The sequence below is a fragment of the Chaetodon trifascialis genome, chromosome 7 (genome assembly GCF_039877785.1).
Source record: "Chaetodon trifascialis isolate fChaTrf1 chromosome 7, fChaTrf1.hap1, whole genome shotgun sequence".
Classification (NCBI taxonomy): Eukaryota; Metazoa; Chordata; class Actinopteri; order Chaetodontiformes; family Chaetodontidae; genus Chaetodon; species Chaetodon trifascialis.
The window spans coordinates 17,470,758-17,489,862 of record NC_092062.1 but is presented as its reverse complement, the minus strand read 5'-3'; the positions used below and the strand labels follow the sequence as shown (position 1 = coordinate 17,489,862).

General features: G+C 44.4%; 2 protein-coding genes across 3 annotated transcripts; both read left to right on the top strand.

Moving 5' to 3' along the window:
* The first annotated feature begins 376 nt into the window (after positions 1-376).
* LOC139333707 (peroxisomal carnitine O-octanoyltransferase-like) lies at positions 377-15,929 on the top strand. Of its 2 annotated transcripts, none has more exons than XM_070966321.1 (18): positions 377-542; positions 950-1,073; positions 1,424-1,548; positions 1,649-1,830; positions 1,963-2,087; positions 2,200-2,308; positions 11,565-11,658; positions 11,908-12,033; positions 12,123-12,224; positions 12,480-12,563; positions 12,652-12,759; positions 12,866-12,996; positions 13,085-13,208; positions 13,392-13,470; positions 13,794-13,887; positions 14,502-14,621; positions 15,097-15,217; positions 15,812-15,929. In XM_070966321.1, exons 2-17 carry the CDS (start codon positions 959-961, stop codon positions 15,215-15,217), a joined length of 1,839 nt encoding a protein of 612 aa, XP_070822422.1. In that variant the 5' UTR covers positions 377-542; positions 950-958; the 3' UTR covers positions 15,812-15,929. The 2 variants fall into 2 exon arrangements, with proteins under 2 accessions (XP_070822422.1, XP_070822423.1); XM_070966322.1 differs by having other exon boundaries at positions 529-579; positions 957-1,073.
* On the top strand, positions 15,492-17,255 carry LOC139334167 (acyl-CoA-binding protein-like). The gene is made up of 4 exons (XM_070966927.1): positions 15,492-15,500; positions 15,812-15,929; positions 16,023-16,085; positions 17,049-17,255. The coding sequence occupies exons 1-4, from the start codon at positions 15,492-15,494 to the stop codon at positions 17,120-17,122; spliced, it is 264 nt and encodes an 87-aa protein (XP_070823028.1). The 3' UTR covers positions 17,123-17,255.
* The last annotated feature ends 1,850 nt before the right edge of the window (positions 17,256-19,105 follow it).

Here is a 19,105-nt window from a genome sequence, read left to right as displayed (position 1 = left end):
CAGTGTTCAGTTCAGAATTGAAAAAAAAATGTGATCCTATCCTTAGAGATTCCCCTTGAACTAACGGGTAAAGTTCATACCATGAAAGACAGAGATGGACCAAGAATACCCAGAAATATATTGCTGTTAAGAAATGTTTATTGTGCCATTGACCTCTGGATCTGTCTGCCTGCCTTTTTTTTAATCAATAATGATAAATAAAGTCACTCTGTGTGCAGGTATTAAACACTGTGTTCTTTTTGGTCTTGTTTCAAATTTCATTGTATCTATTTTGCTTCTTTGATTGTTACCAGAGCCTCTAAATTAATTAATCTCTGCAGCACACACACTCACTCTCAATGCCTCGGTATGTAGGGCAAGTGTAACGCGCATGCGCAGTACGTCTTCCGGGCTGGCTCTGGGGCAGTTGTTCAGTGGGGTAAAGTTGACCCTCGGAGTGGACTCTGAGGACAAAAACAAAACCCTGAGCACATCATCACATCCAGCTGATATCTCTTTTGCGCGTGGATGCATTGAGTCAGCGACAACATCTCCCGAAGAAGGTGAGCCGACAGAAGCACTGTGTTTGAAAGCTAAGAAGTCTTTAGAGGAAGTTGAACCTTCTTCTTTAACTTTCAGCGTAAACATTGTTGACGCAGCGTTAATTTAGCCAGTGCACTGTAACGGTTTTATGTTGGCTAAGCTACAAACGTTAGCTGTCTGACTGGAAACCGTTAGGTCCGTTTGAATCAATGAACGAGCTGAAAGTCAGGGACAGTAAATGTGACAGAGAAACACACAGCTAGTGTTTGAGTGTTTAACCAAATGCTACACAGACTGTGGTCTCTGAAATTCAAAGCTCTTGTCTACACCTGCTCCTGCTTAGGTGTCATGTATGAGATGACACTTGTGAGTCTAGCGTAACATCAGCCTCAGCTTCATGTCGGTGTGAAATGTATTTGTATTACAGGCAGTAGAAATGGCCAGTCATTTGTCAGAGTCTCTGCCAGAGCGGACCTTCCAGTATCAAAGCAGCCTGCCTCCCCTGCCTGTCCCGTCGCTGGAAACTAGCCTTTCTAAGTACCTGGATGCAGGTAGGATGGTAGTTTTGTGCAGCTTGCGGTGTCAGAGTTACTCAGTTTCAGGTTTTCAAAACATTTACCATGCAAACTTTGAACAACTTAACAACTTACAAATGTTGTCAGTGATTAATAAAGTTTAACCTGGTCTTAACTGCTCACTGCTGCTACTGCTGTTTGTCTTAAATGTAAATATTTCTGCCCCTGAACTAGTTTCATGGTGTATAAATAAGACTATAAGCATGTTTCCACCCATCTGTAATAACTTGACCTAAAAATGTGTGGATGAGGTCTAGTAAGTTTTGGAAAATTAATGGTTGCATGAATGACACTGACTAATTCAGCATTGCCATGTTGTCCATAAGTTCGTCCTTTTGCATCTGAGAAAGATTTTGAGGCTACAGTGAACACTGTGAGGAAATTTCAAGAGGGTGTTGGCAAAGAGCTGCACCAGAAACTACTCCAGAGAGCCAAGACAAAGAAGAACTGGGTGTGTAATTGAGCTGTAGACGAATCCTTTTTGATGGTACAGCTCTCCTCTTCACTCATTGATGTTTTGCTTACCTGACTTTTTTTTTTTAATTCCCCAGCTGGAAGAATGGTGGTTAGACAATGCATATCTTGAGAGCCGCATCCCCTCACAGCTGACTGTGAACTTTGCTGGCCCAGCGCCCTACCTGGAGCACTGCTGGCCTCCTGCAGAGGGAACCTCTCTGCAGAGGGCCAGTATTAGCACATGGCATACATTACAGTACTGGAACCTGATCCGCATGTACGACATGTTCACGCACATTTTTACCAGCTCTGTTTCTTTGTGGTGTGTCATGCAGAATTTTCTCTTCTTTTTACATGAAGTCACACACATATATATATAATCTTTTTGTCTTTCTCTTGACTGTTTTAGGGAGAGACTGGCTCCTCAGAAAGCTGGCAAAACAGCATTAGATATGGACCAGTTCAGAATGCTGTTCTGCACCTGCAAGGTACCCGGAGTAAATAAGGACACCATTCATAACTACTTCAAAACAGGTAGAATGAGCCCAGCTCTTATCTGACCTTCAGACTCAGCTTTATACTTTTAGACCGTTTTCTCAGTTTATATATCACTGTTGTGTAATGTGTGTGTTGTGCTGTTTGACAGAGCTCGAGGGCCCTTGCCCCTCCCATTTGGTGGTGATTTGTCGTGGAAGGATCTTCACATTTGATGCACTCTGTGATGGACAAATCCTCACTCCACCAGAACTACTCAGGTAATGATCACAAGGACACACACCACTCAAGAATAAAATCAAAAATGAAACCTAGTACCAAAGAGAAGAGTTGGGGCAGTGAACCAACTGCTGACACTGCTCATTGAACTTTTACAGTTTTTCTCAATTGCTAAGACACATTTCTCGAAAGCTGCTCTACTTTTCTCTAAACTATGAACACCAACCCCAATTTTCAAGCTACATTCACAAAACCTCAGACTCCTCTTGCAAAACCAAACTTTCACCTCAAAGCAGTTTAATCAGTGCCCAAAACTGAACTCTCACCTCAAAACAGTTCAGTCTGTGCTCAAAACTGAACTATGTTGTCAAATTGTGCCCCGAGTCAATCAAAATTAAAAACACTACTGAGCAGTCACTAAACACTACATAGAAAAATAGAAAACACAATGCTCAGGATATGAAGCCGTAGAAATAAATGTTGTAATAAATGTACTTTTTTTAAAAAAAAAAAAGTACAAAAAAACAGAAATCTTGTGCATTTAGCACTTGCATACAGTAAGCCTATGTAACAATAAAGTACAAAAATATACAAATGAGAAGTGCATTACTCAGCCACAGCATCATTTCTTTGTATTGGGTCAGGCCACAGGACTTCATCCACATCACAGGCCACACTTTCTCTGGCCAGGCAATGGGGGAAAAAGCCCCTGGCATGCGGTATCCAGGCTTGGCATGCCTCCACACCTATGTCACCACAGGCTAGTTCCATGGCTTGCAGGAGATTTACCCCGGTGTAAGGTTGGCATTCATGTACCTTCCACCACCATGAGAAGAAGAATTCTTTTAAAACCTTGGTTCATATTGAACCACTCCCTAACCTGGAGGGCTCTGTGAAAACTCACATTGTCCCAACCAAAAACAACATAGATGGGATGCTCATCCTGCTGCCCTAACAGAGCATCTTGCGTGTGATTGAGGAAAATGAGGAGCTGGTGAGTGTTGTAGGGTCCCAGGTTGGCACGATGGTGGACAAGCCCATAATTGCTGATGGCAGCACACAATGTGACATTGCCACCACGCTGCCCAGGGACACCAACAATGGCCCGTTGGCCAATCACGCTATGGCCTCTCATTCTCCTTTTGGTGAGATTAAACCCAGCTTCATCCATGTAGATGTATTCATGGGGTCTTTCCATTGCATCCAGTAGATGCAATAGATATCTGTAGAAATAGATATAGTTTTGTAAGTGATACAGAAAAAGTGATTTAGGCCACTACAGTAAATCACTACTTACAGCAATCAACACTGAATTTGTCTGGGTTAGGGTTGGGTATGGCCAAGGACCTCACGATACGATACACATCACGATACTTGAGTCACAATACGATATGATATTGCGATATCCAAATTTTGCGATATATTGCGATATTCTACATAGTTCACTGAAAAATGTAAAAGGCATTATGCATCTTAAAATCAGAGTTGTATGTACATCAGATGATAGTGATCATTCATGGGACAAACTGAGTCAATGTAATTCAAATTATCCATGCCATTTTATTGTAACTATACAAGTGCGAGTTACAACATATTTGCATGAACAACATGAGCTGAGCTAATATGTCGGGGTGGTGTCGTGCTAAATGAGTTCGCAAGTTTGTTGTGTTACCCGAATATCTAATGGGAGTGAAACAGTGTTTGCAAAGAGCGTACTCTTTGTCCAGCTCACTGTGTGTTTTTCCTTTCCTTTGGAATCCAAAGTACCTCCAAACATCTGCCTTAAAGTTCGAGGACATCACTAGTTTGTTACCAGCCATGCTTGCTTGTTTTTTCCGGCTCCACTTCCTCACTGCAACCGCCAGGGGAAAAAAAGAGAAGAAGAAGAAGAGTGCTTTGCAGTGAGGTAGCGGTACAGTGACACCCCGTGGAAGTCGTACTGGACTTACAACCCGTCTGAAATATGATTTATTAATTGAAAAAATATTGAATCGGAAGACAAAGTATCGTGATATATTGCCATATCGATATTTTTGCCCACCCCTAGTCTGGGTATATACCAACCTGTACATACTGGAATCTTTGCTCTTTGACTCTGAGTTGCGATCAAAGGGCACTCTGTACAGCTGTTTCATGCGCAGTTTGTTGCGCACGTCACGATCAACAGTAGAGAGGCTGACACTGTTGATACCCTCAAAACTTACATGGTCCTCAATGATCTTCAGTTGAATTTCACGCAATTTAATGGTGTTGTTCTCACGGACCATATTGACAATTAGGGTCTCTTGGTGTGGGGAGAACATACCTGTCCTCCCACCCCCATGTGGCAGTCTTTCAATTCTACAAAAAGACAACATGCAGTTACAAAAATACACATGGAATACTAGGCCTACAAACAGTTAGCCTAACCCTCCATTACAATATTACAGTACATTGGCACAGTGATGTACTGAAACATATATTTACTTACAGTATACTGTGGTACAGTATATAGTATAGTCATACAGTAATTGCTGTCAACATTTATATACTATAATGTCAAAAAAGGTAATTACCTACACAGTGAATCTACTGATGTTTGGCTGTACCCTTTGTCCGGTCTCCCTCATGCTCATACCATGAACAAGAACACGGTCAGTCACAGTAGCTCTGATTTCATCAGATATTACTGTTCTTTGTCTTCGCTGACCACCTCGACCACATCTCACACAAACTCCTTCTCTCAGATTTCTATCCATTGTAGTGCCTCACAAACCAGTCCTCTCTGAACTGGCTTATATATGTTCCCACACATCGTTAGCCACAAGTGTGATCAATTTTGAGTTGTTGTGTTCAACCAGTGACACCTGTGCTTTACTTGTGTTTACTTGAAGTTATGTCTAAACAGGTGAAAAGTGCTTATGGTGACTGATTCAATCAGTGGGTTCAGGCAACGGAGAATTTGGTTCAGACAATAGGGTTTAGTGTTTTAGCAATTGAGAAAAACTGTAAATATTGAGCATTTCATTAATCAGCCCAAAGAGGGTGTGATTACACTATCCTTGGGGAGCAGACAAGAGGTCCTGTCTGTCACACTGCGGTGAGGTCGTCCTGTCTTGGGTTATTGTCTTGTCATTTCCTGTTTTATTTTGAAAGTCTAACTCTCCTCTCGTTTCAGATCACTTGCCCTTCCTCTTGTGTCACCTGTTCGTCATCCCTGATTCCTGATTGTGTCCACCTGTTCCCCATTACCCTCATGTGTTTAAATAGTCTGCGTCTCCCTTTGTCCTGTGCCGAAGTGTTTCGTCTTATGTCCGATCACCAAAGCCTGCATCATAGCTCACAGCCACAGTCTGTATTTGTAAGTCTTGTTTCCTCGTCAGAGTGATTTTTTGTTGTAACTTCTGTAGTTTAGTTTAGCATTTATAGTCTTTTGAGTAATTTGCTTTCTTGGTTTGCCTCCCTTTGGAGTGATTTTCAGTTCATATAGTTCATAGTTGTAGTGAGTCTAGCCTCCATCTTTTAGGAGAGTTTTTTGTTTCTGTCCTGTTCTTTCTGTTTCTTTGTTAGCTCTTTCTCCATTCGGAGAGACTTTAGTTTAAAGTTTTGTAGCCTTTTGATTTTCCTCTCTGTGAGTGATTTTGAGTTTGATAATTTTTATAGATCCGTGATTGAGATATTTTCCTCCTTTGGAGTGTTTTTTGTTTTCTCTAGAGTTGTTGAGTATTTTCATAGATCAGGTTTCATAGCCCCTTTGTTTGCTCTGCATAGAGGTTGTCTTGACTCAATAAAAGTCTGCTCACTGTCATTCTCTGCTCCTGAGTCCTGTTTTGAGTTCGGGCCTGACAGTACACTTCGGCCAGTATGGACTCAGCAGAGGCTGGCCGGTGGGCGGCCACGTTACAGGCTCAGGAAGCCCGCATCTCTCGTCAGGAGGAGTTCCAGACGGCGATGGTGGGTCAGCTTGGCCAGCTTTCGGCCCAGGTGAGGGAGCTGACGGACCACCTGCGGCAGACAGCCCCACCATCAGCGGCGCCGGAACCCCCAGCTCCTGCTGCGGCCGCGTCCCAGGGCGTGGCCGGGATGGGAATCAAGTTGGCTTCCCCGGAGCGATACTCGGGGGAACCAGGACAATGCAGGGCTTTCCTTATTGATTGTTCCATACATTTTGAACAGCTCCCATACGCATTCATCACAGACAAGTCTAAAATTGCATTCATGATTTCCTACCTGACAGGGAGAGCCAAAGCTTGGGCCGCCGCTGAGTGGGCTCGAGACTCTCCGCTTTGCTCCTCTTTTACAGACTTCAAAACTGCTCTCATGATGACTTTCGATCCTGTGTCGACTGACAGGGAAAAGGCCAGGGAGTTGAGCAGAGTGACACAGGGCCGGGACTCGGTGTGCGACTATGCTATTCGCTTTCGCACCCTGGCGGCGGAGAGTGGGTGGAATAACACCGCCCTGTACGATGTCTTCCTGAAGGGGCTGGCGACTCATATCCAGGAGCTGCTGTTGCCCCTGGATTTGCCTGCGGACCTGGATTCACTCATCTCGCTTGCCATCCGGACTGACAACCGGGTTCGTGAGCTCCGGCATCCGCGGAGCAGTGGTTCGAGGTCGGAGAGGGCTCCGTGTTTGCCTGCCCCGGGGGGGCAAGTTCTCCGTGATTCACCGCCTGAGCACCGTTTTCCCTCCTTCCCCACCAGGGAAGAGGAGCCCATGCAGCTTGGCAGGACACGGCTGACACCGGAGGAGCGACGACGACGCCAGCAGGAAGGCAGCTGCTTTTACTGCGGCAAATCTAATCACCTCGTCGCTACCTGTCCGGCCAAAAAGATCCAGGAGGTGAGTCAACCCCCAGCCACGGACCGCGCTCCGCGCAGCCTGACGCCTGTTAAGGTAACGCACCATGCCATCACTATGAACATTGAGGCACTCATAGACTCTGGGGCCGATGAGAGCTTAATTGACTGGGGGCTGGCGGAGACATTGGGGTTAAGATCGAACCCCCTGGCCAGCCCCATCAAAGCCAGGGCTCTCAACGGAAAAAAACTGTTTTTGATCACTCACGCCACGGAACCACTGGATCTGCAGATCCAGGGGCATTGGGAACTCCTGACCTTTTACTTGGTTACTTCACCCTCTCAGTCTCTGGTTTTAGGCTACCCTTGGTTATGTCAACACAACCCCCACGTGAACTGGATAACAGGGGCTATTATGGGATGGGGGGAGGATTGTGTGGACCACCGCAAACCGGTTCCGGTCCAGGGGAATAACATGACTGCTATTAATCACTTCTCTGTCACCTCTGCCACAGACTCTGAAACCTCCGACCTGAGCTCCGTGCCTTCCTGCTACCACCACCTCCGAGAGGTTTTTAACAAAAGCAAGGCCTTGTCACTTCCTCCACACCGGCCCTACGACTGCGCCATAGACTTGATTCCTGGCTCCCCCATACCCAAGGGCCGGTTGTACTCCATCTCCGGGCCAGAGAAAGCAGCCATGAAAGATTACATAGAGTCATCATTGAGGGCGGGGCTTATTCGTCCTTCCTCGTCAGCAGCTGGGGCCGGATTCTTTTTTGTGGGGAAAAAGGACGGATCTCTCAGGCCCTGCATCGACTACAGCCCCCTAAACGCCATCACCGTCAAAAATCGCTATCCCCTGCCCCTGATGACGTCTGTTTTCGACCAGCTGCAGCAGGCTAAGGTATTTACCAAGCTAGATTTACGCAATGCCTATCATTTAATCAGGATCAGAGAGGGGGATGAATGGAAAACAGGATTTAATACTCCTAGCGGCCACTACGAGTACTTAGTCATGCCTTTCGGTCTCACTAATGCCCCAGCTGTATTCCAGACTATGATAAATGAGGTGCTCCGGGATTTTTTAGACCGGTTTGTGTATGTGTATTTGGATGACATTCTCATTTACTCACCAGATCTAGAAACTCACAGAAACCATGTATCCCAGGTCCTCCAACGGTTGTTGGAGAATAAGCTCTATGTGAAAGCAGAAAAAAGTGAGTTTCATGCCGACACCGTCTCCTTCCTGGGCTTCATTGTAGCCCCTGGAAGGGTGCAGATGGATCCGGCTAAAGTGAGCGCTGTGGCCAAGTGGCCCACGCCTGATAGCCGCAAAAAAGTCCAGCAGTTCCTCGGCTTTGCTAACTTTTACAGGCGGTTTATCAGACACTTCAGTGCTATAGCGGCTCCGCTCCATGCACTCACCTCCACGAAGCAGCCATTCCTCTGGACTCCGGAGGCAGAGGCAGCCTTTCAGCACCTCAAGACCCGCTTCACCACGGCTCCCATTCTCACGATGCCTGATCCTCTGCGGCAGTTTGTGGTCGAGGTGGACGCCTCCAATGAAGGGGTTGGGGCAGTCCTGTCCCAGCGGTCGGAACAGGACGGGAAGGTGCATCCCTGCGCCTTCTTTTCGCGGCGCCTGTCCAGGGCGGAGCGGAACTATGACGTCGGCGACCGGGAGCTGCTGGCGGTCAAGCTGGCCTTGGAAGAGTGGAGACACTGGCTTGAGGGGGCGGAACATCCGTTTATTGTCTGGACCGACCATAAGAACTTGGAATACATACGTAAAGCCAAGAGACTGAATTCTCGCCAGGCCAGGTGGGGACTCTTTTTTAACCGCTTCTCCTTCTCTCTTTCTTACAGGCCGGGGTCCCAGAATGTCAAGCCCGATGCCCTGTCACGAATCTACGACCCCGAGCCTGTTGCCAAAGAACCAGAGCCAATCCTTCCACGGACCTGTGTGGTTGGAGCGGTGACTTGGCAGATAGAAAATGAGGTTAAGCATGCAAACGGTGAGAGCCTGCCACCTAGTGGGTGTCCCGAGAATCGATTGTTTGTCCCGGCTGAGCTGCGCCCACAGGTGATCCACTGGGCTCACACCTCGCTGCTTTCCTGTCATCCGGGGGTACGGCGCACCATGTATGCCATCTCCCGGAGGTTCTGGTGGTCACCACGGTTCTTACGGTGGTAGACAGATTTTCCAAAATGACTAGATTCATAGCCTTGCCCAAATTGCCCACAGCCAAAGAAACGGCTGAGATTATGATTAACCATGTCTTCAGAGTCCACGGATTTCCTAGGGACATTGTTTCTGACCGGGGGCCCCAGTTTGTGTCACGTTTCTGGAAGGAGTTTTGTCGTCTCATCGGGGCCACGGCTAGTCTCACCTCAGGCTATCACCCGGAGGCCAACGGCCAGACCGAACGCATCAACCAGCAGTTGGAAACCGGCCTCCGATGTTTGGTGTCCCAGAACCCCTCAACATGGAGCAAACACCTGGTCTGGGTCGAGTATGCCCACAACTCCCTGCCCACCTCAGCCACAGGTTTTTCACCCTTCAAATGTGCGTATGGTTACGAGCCTCCTGTCTTCGCGGACCAGGAACCTGAAGTGTCGGTGCCCTCCGCCCATGCCATGATCCGCCGTTGCCGACGAATCTGGGCGGCCGCCCGGCAGCTCCTTATCCGCCAGGGAGACCGGGTCAAAAAGGCCGCGGACCGGAGAAGACGGCCCGCTCCTGCATACCAGCCAGGCCAGAGAGTGTGGCTCTCAGCCAAGAACCTTCACCTCCGAACCACCTCGAGGAAATTGGCACCACGCTTCGTGGGGCCATTCCCCATCACTAAGGTTATTGGTCCTGCAGCAGTTCGCCTGCGTCTGCCCCGGTCTCTCCGTGTCCACCCCACGTTCCACGTAAGCCAGGTCAAACCAGTCAAGGACAGTTCCATGGTCCCGGCCCTCCCGCCCCCTCCTCCTCCGGAAGTTATAGACGGGGGTCCTGTCTACAAGGTCAAGAGGTTGCTGGCAGTGCGCACCCGGGGTCGGGGCAAGCAGTACCTGGTTGACTGGGAGGGTTATGGCCCAGAGGAGCGTCAGTGGGTCCCGTCCCGCTTCATACTGGACCGGTCCCTCATAGACGACTTTGTCAGGGACCATCCTGAACTTCCTGGGCCGTCAGGAGTCGGCCCTTAGGGGGGGGGGTACTGTCACACTGCGGTGAGGTCGTCCTGTCTTGGGTTATTGTCTTGTCATTTCCTGTTTTATTTTGAAAGTCTAACTCTCCTCTCGTTTCAGATCACTTGCCCTTCCTCTTGTGTCACCTGTTCGTCATCCCTGATTCCTGATTGTGTCCACCTGTTCCCCATTACCCTCATGTGTTTAAATAGTCTGCGTCTCCCTTTGTCCTGTGCCGAAGTGTTTCGTCTTATGTCCGATCACCAAAGCCTGCATCATAGCTCACAGCCACAGTCTGTATTTGTAAGTCTTGTTTCCTCGTCAGAGTGATTTTTTGTTGTAACTTCTGTAGTTTAGTTTAGCATTTATAGTCTTTTGAGTAATTTGCTTTCTTGGTTTGCCTCCCTTTGGAGTGATTTTCAGTTCATATAGTTCATAGTTGTAGTGAGTCTAGCCTCCATCTTTTAGGAGAGTTTTTTGTTTCTGTCCTGTTCTTTCTGTTTCTTTGTTAGCTCTTTCTCCATTCGGAGAGACTTTAGTTTAAAGTTTTGTAGCCTTTTGATTTTCCTCTCTGTGAGTGATTTTGAGTTTGATAATTTTTATAGATCCGTGATTGAGATATTTTCCTCCTTTGGAGTGTTTTTTGTTTTCTCTAGAGTTGTTGAGTATTTTCATAGATCAGGTTTCATAGCCCCTTTGTTTGCTCTGCATAGAGGTTGTCTTGACTCAATAAAAGTCTGCTCACTGTCATTCTCTGCTCCTGAGTCCTGTTTTGAGTTCGGGCCTGACACTGTCATGTCTCCTCCCCCATTTAAGATTCACTAAATGGGGATGCAAGAGGGAGAGGAAGACACAAGGAGATAATTTAATCAAATTACTCATGATACACAGCATCTCAGTCGTGCTATATTATATAGAAATAATCGAATAATGGTTTCAAAGAAAAACAATCTAACAATACACAACAACACAATATAACTGATAGAAATAAGGGGTGGTGATTCAGGTGATTCAGATTATCAGGCAAAGAACAGGCCTGATACAAGCAATAAAAACAGGTGAATATATATATATAAGGTTAAGTCTGTACTCTTCAGGCTCAGGTCAGTGGTACAGTCTTGAATGAATAAATAATTGTAGGCCATATTGTCCTTACTGGTTTTCCATTATACTAAAGCTGGTCTGATTGTGAAGGAGGTTTTAAATGCATTGCATGCTTTTTGCGTAGTATTAAAGGTATTAACAAACTTAAATTTATCTTGGTGAACCCTTCAGAAACTGGGCTGAATGGAAAGAACCCAGGTTTTATTTTGGGTGTGTTTGTTAATCTGTATAGGCAGCTGAGCTATGTGAAAGAGCGCTGTGAGGCAGAGCCGGAGGGAGAAGGAGTGAGTGCTCTCACCTCAGAGGAGAGGACTCGTTGGGCGAAGGTAGGGGTGCTCATGTTTGGTTTTCATCTCAGTGAATAAGATCCAATACAGATGGATGCATTGTGGATTACTGTCCCTGCATATTTTATCCCCATTTCTATCATTGTCTTATCTGTAAAGACACTAATCTTTTGTTTTTGGATCAAAAGAAAAAAAAAAAATGTATTACATATGTGAAAAGTTCTCAAATTACAGAAGCATACTTGATTATCAGTATTGTAAGCATTTGTCTGTTTACTGTCTATGCAGGCTAGGGAGCATCTAATAAACATTGATCCACACAATAAGACCATCCTGGAGACCATCCAGAGCAGCCTGTTCATCATATCTCTGGATGAAACCAAACCCTTTTCCAGTCCAGAGAACTACACCAACGTACGGGCTGCACAAAGCATGACTTCCTAATGCTGGTTTAAAAGAAAAGAGTCGTGTGTCTGATTGTGACTTTGCAATTGTGAACATAGATGACCCTGGAAGCCCTCACTGGCGACCCCACCACCCGCTGGGGTGACAAATCGTACAATTCAATCGTGTTCTCAGATGGCACTTTTGGATCTACTTGTGATGTGAGTTTGTATATATGTGTGTGTGTGTGTGTGTGTGTGTGTGTGTGTGTGTGTGTGTGTGTGATGACAAAGGAGTGTCGAGACACCCTGTGAAAGCCTGAATGACACTTTTTCAGATTTGAGGTTTTCTTGTTGCTCATCTTGGTGTCTTGGTTCGTTCCTGTCCAAAGGCAAATACTTCTACTGTGTTACAACTTAAAAACATATTTCTTAACATATTTCTTGAATAACAGGTTCAATCAAATTGTTTTGCAGCATGCACCATATGATGCCATGGTAGTGGTGTCTATGTGCTGGTATCTGGACCAAGAAATTAAAGCTACAGAAGGCAAATGGATGGTGAATATTATTTCTTGATTCTCTATGGTACATCGAAACAGTTCTTGTTAATGATTTACTTTTCACTCACTGATGTCTTTGCTTTTAGGGCTCAAATTTAGTCAGAGCCACACCTCTTCCCGAGGAGCTGGTGTTTACGGTGGACAATAAAGTCCGACGTGACATCAGCAATGCCAAACAGCAATACTTGGAGTCGGTGAGCTAATATTAAACACCAAATTATGCTAGGAAAAAGCCTGATGCTAAATGTCTTGTCCATAGTCCCAGCTGTGTGACTGTCCACTCTGTCGCTGTATTCACAGAAACAGGACCTGCAGATTGTGTGCTACGCCTTCACAGCGTTTGGAAAAACAGCCATTAAACAGAGGAAGCTTCATCCTGACACCTTTGTTCAACTAGCAGTGCAGTTTGCCTACTTCAGATTGCACAAAGAGTATGGGCTTGTGCATTCGACCAATCAAAACTAATGTTTGAAGTTTAAGAAGTGAACAACCCTCAATGTCTGTTCTTATCCCTCTCAGGCCAGGAAGTTGTTATGAGACAGCAACGACTCGCAAGTTCTACCATGGTAGGACGGAGACTATGCGACCCTGCACCACAGAGGCTGTGAACTGGTGTAGAGCTATGATGGATCCCACATGTGATGTGAGTGTGTGTGTGTGTGTGTGTGTGTGTGTGTGTGTGTGTGTGTGTGTGTGTGTGTGTGTGTGTGTGTGTGTGTGTGTGTGTGTGTGTGCGCAACTCTGCACTGTTGTAAACTCACTCAGATGAAGGAGGTGGAAGCAGTCTTTGACTACATGACATGATACGTAAACATTTTTCTGTCAGGTTAATGCCAAGAGGAAAGCCATGCTGCTGGCCTTCCAAAAGCACAACAAGCTGATGGCTGATGCCCAGGAAGGAAGAGGTTGGTTCACTTTACATACATGCGATCAGTAATTTTACGTACCACTGTTCAGTAGTTACACCACTCTGTCTAAGTGTGGACATTATTTTTCCTACACCTTCACTTTTCATGAAGATACACAAGTATAATAAACTTTTTTGAAAGTTACTGTAAAAAGATTTTTTTGAATAAACAGTTGTTGGTAGTCATTACTGTCAGGTACACTGTTAATCTAACAGTGTTACGGAGCTTTGTGTCAGTAGGGGTTCCTACAGCAACAGAATGTTGAGCACCAACTGTCTCTGACACTAATTCACATTACATTCATGTGACCTTGTGTCCAGGTTTTGACAGGCATCTTCTTGGGCTGTATCTTATCGCCAAAGAGGAGGGACGTCCCATTCCAGAACTCTTCATGGACCCCCTCTATGCAAAGAGGTACTATCTGTACAGCTAATTTATTTCTTTGAAACAGTGTGTCTGTGCCTAAAATCCATTTTCATCAAGATGTATAGACCTTTGTGCAGACACACAAACAGACAAGTGTAACTAAAAACATCAACAATGTCCCAGTAAGCCATTCCAGTGGGCCAACGTTCCAGTGGGAACTGGTTTACCTAATAGAACTCAATCAAACATACCTGTCCTACAATGACACAGGAAAACATCTGTGGTGAGATCTGTGGAAAAAGGTTAGCATCAGGGGCCCATGTTCGTTTATCACAGCTACAGTACGTCATAGAGGTGTGCACGCTGGGTGAGATGCCAACATAAAGTAGAGCACAAAAATGTTGGCATTTTTTTTAATCTTTACATTTCCTAATTTAGCTTCAAAATATTTTAGCTGTTCTGTGTTTTTGTTTTTTTGTAATTGTTTGTCATGGATAGGTGGGTGTAGATGCAGAGATTTAAGGGATGGTTAAAAAATACTTCTGGATCATTACAGACATTCTGATAAATGGTCGGTTTGATAAAGTGAACTGCAGTACAGATGTTCCTGTACAGATTTTTTTTTCTGTCTGCCTGTAACTGAGTTGTGTTTGTGTCTGCAGTGGTGGTGGTGGTAACTTTGTGCTGTCGTCCAGTCTGGTGGGTTACACCACACTTCTGGGGGCTGGGGCTCCCATGGTGCACCATGGCTATGGCTTTTTCTACCGCATCAGAGATGACAGGTGGGCAGGAGAGACATGAGCATGCTTTCATTATCCTGTGTCTTTTTCTTCTGCTCTTCTGCTTCAACTGTCGTGATATCTGCATGAGGTGTGTAAACTTTCGCTGAATGATTGCCACAAAATTCTGCAGCCAAGGGCAGATCAAACCCCTTGAAAACACAGGGGAAATTAAAGATGGTCAAGAAAATCAAGACTGCTTTTCTGAGCTCTTGAAGAAGTTTTCAGAAATACAAATTATGTTCATCATTCATTTTTTTGCCCATTTATTCTTGTAGTGTTCAGGCTGTATTCCACAGTCATGTTAAAATTCAAGGAAAGACACTTCAGGCAAAAACGTTCTTGAGATTTTGGGCCAGTTTGGCTCTTTAACAAAGTTACCAAGTGCTTTGCGTGGTTGAAACAGGATTAGAAACTGAGGCAAATAACACTTTCAGCAACAGCAATCACAACCTGATGCCGTCTTTTTTGCCTACAGGATTGTGGCGTCCATCTCGGCGTGGAGATCTTCCCATCAGACAGATGCTGCGTCACTGTACAACAACTTCTCCAACTCCTTGCACGAGATGCTCCACCTGGCCACCACATCTCAGCTATAGGTGCTCACTCACACCAACAGACAGACAGTCGCGAAACACAGGCCAATACATTCACCTTTTACCTGACAGCACTTATTGGAACGTTAATGCAATAATTCGCTAATTCACACACCCTCAGTGAATAGCCGACAGCTAGCGATAGTAATGTGCTGACAGTATTATGACATTTAAGCTAAGCTTTGGGTGGAAACTTGTAGAAAATAACTTAGGCATTCAGATTAAACCCATAAAACTAACTTTTATATAGTTTAATGACATAGATTTGCCTTGTTTTATGTTATGGGTCAGTCTCCATATGAAAATTCTAAATCTTTGAACTAAACCGGACTGCCTTGGTCACTGTTCTTTATGGGTTCTACACACTCAGCAGCTTTCCTGTGTGTTCTCACATCTGTCAAGCTAAAAACTCATTTATTTTTTTTTTAACTCTGCATTTAATGCCTTACACTAATCTGTATATGTGTGCGTAATTTTTGTTCTATATACTGTATCACTCGTTACCCTGTGCAAACATAATAGCTATATGCTTTGAATAATTTAGCAGAAACGCACAGAGTGACTTGACAGTTCCTTTCTCCCACCTATGACCTGCAGGCAGAGTTTGAGAAGGTGGCGGAAGATGTGAAGAATGTGAGGACGAGGCCTTCGGACCAGGAGCTGTTGGATCTGTATGGCCTTTATAAACAGGGAACTGTTGGAGACGTTAACACCGGTATGAGCTGCTGCAGACCAACAGAATCACCTCCATGCAGTGTTCCCTAAAGTCTGAACATGTCCTCCTCTCTGTGTCCCGTCACAACTGTAGATAAACCAGGAATGATGGACTTTAAAGGAAAAGCCAAATGGGACGCCTGGAGCTCCAGGAAAGGTAAAGAGGTTTAAAATGCCTTTAAGCGTAGTATGGATCGATAGGGCTGTGTTGAAACACAGGTAAGGGTCTACAGCCATGTTAACAGCTCTGTGATAGTGTGCTTTGGCTCAGTGGGACTTTGAGCTCAATGCTACTGACAACATGCTAACATGCTCACAGTGACGGTGCTAACATGCTGTTAAACAGGTATGATGTTTACTCTGTTAGCTGGCATGTTAGCACTTAACACAAAGTACAGCTGATGGGAAGATTTGTTGCTAGTTTTGCGGTCTCTGTGACCTCACCCACTGGTTTCTGAGGAGCCATTGTGAACTCAGTGACAGTGGCTCTGGCTGTCGCCATCTTGGCAGTGCCTGACTCCAAACTCCAAATGGGCAAAGAGGTGGAGTGTGGGTGGAGCTGAGATGGACTGAATGAAGCCTGGTTGCTGAAACATAGTGGCTATCTGCCACTCAGAGCAGCCATGCCCATAATAATACATAGCTTTAAGCCTTTATTTAATTGAAATGAATTAAAGAATCACTCTCCTTTAGTTGTCATGAATGAGGAAGTTACTTAAAGAGACCAAAACTGTTTTTGTACCAGGCTGAAACATGTCTATTTCCGCTGTAAATTTGGGCATTTTAATATGGAGTCTTTGGGGATTGACTTGCTTTTGGGGCCGGCCTTAAGTGGCCATTCAAGAACCCGCAGTTTTTGACACATTGGATTCATTTGTCAGCCCTGGCGGTGGCTGCTTGGCATGTGGTCATAAACCAAAGGATATATCCCAAGTGACTGCAATTTATCCTGAGGGGAACAGGAAATTTGTCAACCAAATTTCAGGGTAATTCTTTCAACAGTTGAGACATTTCACTCAAAACCACAAACCTGCTGGTATCGCTACAACTATTAGATAGGTTTCTCATAGTTATGAAGTGGTTTTTAATCCAAATACTTTGTGTTGACACACTCTTTCAGGAATGTCCAAGGACGATGCCATGACAGCCTACATTGCACTTGGAAAGGAAGTCATCAGCAAATATGGCCTGTAATGGATGAAATAAACTGAAATGGCTGAATTAATGCAAAAACAACAGCCTACTAACTCAATTACTAAAACAATGCTGCTGTCTATATAACAAGTAGCCTTCTGCTTTCAGAGGCCATAATTATGCAGGATAGCGGTGTAATTTCAAAAAAAAATGTTGTGATTTTTTTTCACGGCTTGCCTTTTGAAACTGCCTCACGTTTGCAGTTCGTTTTTCAGTAGCGCATTCGTTGGGCTTTGGTTCCTACCCCCAAAGACATGGAGCCGGAGCTGTATGTCCGCAGTTGTGTCGGGGGGACCGTATTGGAAAAAGGACATTGTGCGAGAATACGGGAAAAAAAAATTCGTTGTTGGATCTATAGAAGTGTGTAGAGATTGTTGTCGAATGTGTGGAGGTCCTCCAGAAGAAGCCTTACCCTCCATGGGTCGTAATGCAGCCAATGAGGTTCGTGTTGTTTCCAGTTTTTTTTTTTTTTATCATTTATTTTATGAAGTGAACCACTGCTAATGTGGCTAATTATCAATTCATGTAAGGCTTACGTTAAAACGTTTCTGTTATAATGGAATTAATGTGTTCCTGACGTGACTAAGAAAGGATTAAATTCATGTTGTGTTAGAACAAGTTGAAGGTTAGTACAAGACAAAGATAAACATAAGTAATTCATGGAGTACTGTGTGAATGGCATGAGGTTTGCAATATAACAACAATTTTAATTTTTGTATTAAGGTTAAAATTGTTAATGTTAAAGGGACACTTATGTGCAGTTTGTATATTTGATTTATTGTTTATTGTCTGTTTCATGTTGGGTTGCAGTTCTCACGTTTGGGAATAAATCCTGAGCAGTAGAATTAAAGAACAGTTGTGCTGTCATCACTACATCATCGGAGGGAGGCACATCTTTTTTATCTAGATTATTCCCATTAATTTATACAATTGAATAACCTCTATGCATCCTTTAGGGTTAAAAATATAACATTTGCTAATGGATATTTTATCTAATTTATGTTGTCTATTTTTGCAATCAACATGTATGCAGCGTTATACTGTGTACTTGTGCACTTTGATAAGTATCTTATTTCCTAATCAAACGAGGGCAAACTGAATACTGTCAAATGCAGTATTCATGCATGCATTTTGAAAATAAAACCTCGTTCTGAACTGTTGTTGTTTTGTCTTTTGTTGTTATTCAACCTACACTCATTGATATCAATGGGGTGAACAAAATAACAGAAACACCTGTCAGTATAATGCAATACAGTTCAACAGCACCACAAGCTACAGTCTTCAAAATGACTACAGCTGAATCAAGACATCTCTGAAACAGAAGAAACAAAAACTGAACTTTACAAACTCCATGAATGTATGACTGCAGGACTTGTTGCATTAGCCTACATTAGTTTTAGTAGCTAGGGGTACCTAATAAACTGGCAACTGAGTGATTTAGATTTTGTCCCCCATCATTTACCGTTGGATGCACATTAGAAAGAGATCTCTTAATGTCCACTATGAACAGGAGGAATCATTGCAGAAAGCAAAACCTGCTTCAGTGTTCAGTTCAAACTTGAAAAAAAAAGGTGATCCTATCCTTAGAGATTCCCCTTGAACTAATGGGTAAAGTTCATACCATGAAAGACAGAGATGGACCAAGAATACCCAGAATTATATTGCTGTTTATTGTGCCATTGACCTCTGGATCTGTCTGCCAACCTGCCTCAATTATTTTTTATCAATAATGATAAATAAAACCACTACGTGTGCAGGGATTAAACACTGAATTATATTGCTGTTGAGAAATGTTTATTGTGCCATTGACCTCTGGATCTGCCTGTCTGCCTGCCTTTTTTTTAATCAATAATGAGAAATAAAGCCACTCTGTGTGCAGGGATTAAACACTGAATTATATTGCTGTTGAGAAATGTTTATTGTGCCATTGACCTCTGGATCTGCCTGTCTGCCTGCCTTTTTTTAATCAATAATGATAAATAA